Source organism: Protobothrops mucrosquamatus, unplaced genomic scaffold (genome assembly GCF_001527695.2).
Source record: "Protobothrops mucrosquamatus isolate PMUCROS unplaced genomic scaffold, P.Mucros_1.0 scaffold6303, whole genome shotgun sequence".
Taxonomy (NCBI): Eukaryota; Metazoa; Chordata; class Lepidosauria; order Squamata; family Viperidae; genus Protobothrops; species Protobothrops mucrosquamatus.
Window position 1 is genome coordinate 13,789 of NW_015392131.1, and position 4,323 is coordinate 18,111.

At 50.9% G+C, this 4,323-nt stretch overlaps 1 gene segment (V, D, J or C); it reads left to right on the forward strand.

Annotated features, from left to right (window-relative positions):
* Window positions 1-1,598, forward strand: part of LOC107300172 — a gene marked incomplete at its 5' end in the record, with an annotated part of 6,117 nt that extends 4,519 nt beyond the window's left edge. Inside the window, 1 exon segment of the C gene segment in view lies at window positions 1,171-1,598. Within this exon segment, the coding sequence occupies window positions 1,171-1,493 (323 nt within the window).
* Window positions 1,599-4,323: the final 2,725 nt, after the last annotated feature.

Here is a 4,323-nt window from a genome sequence, read left to right on the forward strand (position 1 = left end):
GACCTGGATATCTCCGAGACCGCCTTCTGCCGCAGATTACCTCCCATCGGCCGGTACGCTCCCACAGAGTGGGTCTCCTCAGGGTGCCGTCAGCCAGACAGTGCCGGCTGGCGACCTCCAGGGGGAGGGCCTTCTCGGTGGGAGCTCCCACCCTCTGGAACGAACTACCCCCAGAGATCCGGGTGATCCCGGATCTCCCTTCCTTCCGCCGCGCCCTTAAGACATGGCTCTTCCAACAAGCAGGACTGGCCTAAGGGGAAATTTTAGTGGGGTTTTAAAAGCAATTCTAAAAATTAATAAGGCCAAATTTAATATTTCATCTTAACTTTGTTCTAATGATAGTTTTGGGGGTATTTTTGTAGTTGTTTTTATCAGGCTGTCAGCCGCCCTGAGTCCGCAAGGAGAAGGGCGGGGTATAAATTCAAATAATAAATAAATAAATCAATTATCTCCAGCCATGGATCTCAATTTTGTTACCTCCCTTAACATCACAACATCTGGGGCCACTGAGCTGCATCCCTTGCTTCTAGGGCAACTTTGCACAGCCACAATGTAGAATTGTGGCACTCCTAAGAGCTCTGGGGGGGTTAGTGAATTCGGGACTGGGCTACTTTCAGTATGTCCTGGATCCAAACCAAGCAGGTGGTTAGAACAAAGTGAGATATGGCTTTCCTGTGGTGCCACCCTCTAACATGAAATGTCCCCAGTGTAGACTTTGGTTTCCTCTTGTTACACTGGAGGATCTTATTGGAGGCCTTATGCAGCTTTTGATTAAATAATCTTCCAAACGCACACACAGCCGATATAACAGGCACATCACTGACCAAAAGCGAGACGGACTATGTGAAATGACGTAGTCAGATGGGTTAAGCACTTCAGAGGACTTGCATGTCCTGTCTTCCTAATATTAATTACTCCAATTTCCTGGGCTTTTTCTATCACGTTAAGTTCTATTTTGGCTTGGAGTGCTATCTGAACCCAGAGTCGATTCTGTGAAGTTATAACTGTAGCTAATCTGTTCAATCTCACAAGTGAACCAGTCGTCAGAGGCTGGCAATCTACAATACGTCATGACTTAATATATGGAAACCCAGTCACGGCTTCCACAACTTTATCCTAAACTAAATAATATGTGACTTTCTTTTTCTTTTTCTTTCCATGTTCACAAAGAAAAGAGCAAGGCACCATCCATCCACATCTACCCTCCCATCCCTGGCAATTCACTTATTCTCACCTGCTTGGTTCAAGGCTTTTACCCAGAAAATAATGATGTCCAGTGGCTAAAGAATGGCAATGCCATTTCAGAAGATGACTACGTCAACACCCCAGCTGTAAAAGAAAAGAGGGATGGGTCCTTCTTCCGCTATAGCAAATTGAGAATCTCTGAATCGGAATGGCGTCCCGGCAACACATACAGATGTATGGTTGTTCATGAGGCCCTTGAACAGAAGTTCACCCAGAGGAACATAGCAAAAACATCGGGTAAACGTTGAAGACTCCCCTCAACAGGCATTGTCCTCCTAGATTTGACTCTCACGGTGTTTGATCCAAATTCTTGTAAATAGTTTACATGCTAATGTGTTTTGCTGCTGGCTGAATAAAAGCAATCCAACTCAGAGGTCTCTGAGGTTATGCTCTCTTTTGTTCAACCAAATTGGGGGCTGAGCAAAGTTGAGAGACGATTTCTGGAATCAAGAGGGAAAGGACTACTTTCTCTGGACATTAGAACAAAGGATCAGAGTTGAGGCTGGGAGAAAAAATGCTTTCATTCTTCTCTTATCAGTATCAATTTGAGAGCCACCAACTGGGTCCATGTATCCATACTACTTCTTCTCAGAGTTCTTGCGCAGCTTCACACCTGTCTGAAGATTTATCAAAACCCTCCACACTTATTCCCAATTGCTTGTGCAAAGAAGACCACTTCCGTTTCTACATGGACTGCAACCTTCTGGGCGCATTTCATTTAATTATCATTATTTACAATTTCCCATTAAATTTATCTATCACTCTTGGTCACTCCATCCTAAATCCTTCAACTAGGCACCACCCAATCAGACTTGAATGGAAAGTTCTTGGAGGTAATAAGTAATCTTTCTAATGTCCTTGCAGCTGATCTCATAACTACTATAACCAGTGGGAGTTATCATGGCTGGCTAAACCCTAAGCAGTTTACAACCTTGCAATAAAGCAATATATAAAACAAAGAAAAGGCAACAAAATTAAACCCATTTACTGGGATGCACAAACCCATTTACTGGGATGCCACAGCTTGTGGGTGCTCCGGTCCTCAGGACTCCACTCGGCCCCCAGGGATCTTAGACCCTCAGGCCCGGGATCACCGGCTCATGCTACGCAATGCCAGGTCCGTGGTAAACAAGGCCCCCCTCATCCAAGATCTTATTCAAGAGGGGGGTGCGGACCTGGCAGGTATCACCGAGACCTGGCTGGGCACGGAAGGGGGTGTGCCTCTCGTGGACATCTGCCCGCCGGGTTTCCAGGTATTCCATCAGCCAAGGACCCGGGGTAGGGGCGGTGGGGTAGCGGCCATTATAAGGGAGAGCCTATGTCCGAGGGAGACCACTGTACCTCAGATAGACGGTGTGAAGTCCCTCCTTGTGAAATGGGGGCAAGGGGTACAAGTGGGCCTGTTGATTATATACCTGGCCCCCTGCTATGTATCAACAGCCCTGCCTGAGCNGCCTTGGACTTGACCCAATTAGTGCATGCCCCCACTCACACGGGAGGACACACACTGGATCTAATTTTTGTCTCTGGCCAGTGGCAGAATGATCTGGAAACGGGGGAGGTAGTTATTGAGCCCCTGTCATGGTCAGATCATTCACTCCTGAAGATGGATTTCCGGACCGCTCCCCCCCGCCGCAGGGAGTCGGAACCGCATAGATGGTTCCGTCCCAGGCGCCTGATGGACCCTGACAGGTTCCGGACGGAGCTTGGGCCATATCCGGAGGATCTAGTTCACGACTCGGCGGAAAATCGGGCGGCGGCCTGGGAAGTAGCCGCTGCCGCAGCATTGAACCGAGTCGTGCCTTTGCGGCCTCTGACCCGGCGCAGATCTCAACTGGCTCCCTGGTTTACTGAGGAGCTGAGAGAGATGAAACGCCGGAAAAGACGCCTAGAGAGCAGTTGGAGGGCTAGCCGAACCGAATCCGACTGAGCACAGGTAAGGATGCATGTTAGATCCTACCTAGTGGTGATGAGGGTGGCTAGATCTAACTACTACTCCGCCCTCATCGCGTCATCAGATAACCACCCGGCCGCCCTCTTCAGGGTGACCCACTCTCTCCTCCAGTTGAGGGAGGGAGGGGATCCCCTGGAGGGGAGGGCCGAGGACTTTGCTCAATATCTGTATGACAAAGTTGCTCGGATCCGAGAAGGCCTTGACTCTGACTGGGTGGCCCCGGGGGAGGAGACGGGAGCAGGTCTTGAGACTGTTGTATGGGAGGAGTTTGACTCTGTGGCCCCTGAGGACGTGGACAGGATCCTGGGGAGGCTGAATGCAACCACATGCCTATTGCATCCGTGTCCCTCCTGGCTGGTACTGGCTGCCCGGGAGGGTACACGAGCCTGGCTCCAGGGAATTATAAACGCTTCTTTACGGGAGGGGGTCCTCCCCGCAGCCTTAAAGGAGGCAGTAGTGAGGCCCCTCCTTAAGAAGCCTTCCCTGGACCCAGATGTATTGGCTAACTACCGCCCGGTCTCCAACCTTTGCTTTGGACCACAGTATCATGCTGCGGCGCTTGGTGGAGTTGGGAGTGGGAGGCACCGTTATGTGGTGGTTCTCCTCCTTCCTCACCGACCGCACGCAGTCTGTATTGGCAGGGGGACAGAGGTCGACCCCAAGGCCCCTAACTTGTGGGGTGCCACAAGGGTCGGTCCTCTCCCCCCTATTGTTCAATATTTATGTAAAGCCGCTGGGTGAGATCATTCATGGCTTTGGGGTGGATTTCCATCAGTACGCTGAAGATACTCAGCTGTACATTTCCACCCCAGGCCACCCCAATGATGCCCTTGACGTGATGGCCCGGTGCCTGGAGGCCGTACAGGTCTGGATGGGGAGAAACAGACTCAGACTCAACCCTTCCAAGACTGAGTGGCTGTGGTTTCCGGCTCCCAGGCATAGTCAGCTGACTCCGTCGCTGACTATAGGGGGCGAAATTTTGGCTCCCTCAGAGAGGGTGCGCAATCTGGGTGTCCTCCTGGATCCACGGCTGACACTAGAAGATCAATTGACGGCCGTGGCCAGGGGGGCGTTTTACCGGGTACGCCTGGTTCGCCAGTTGCGGCCTTTTCTGGACCGGGATG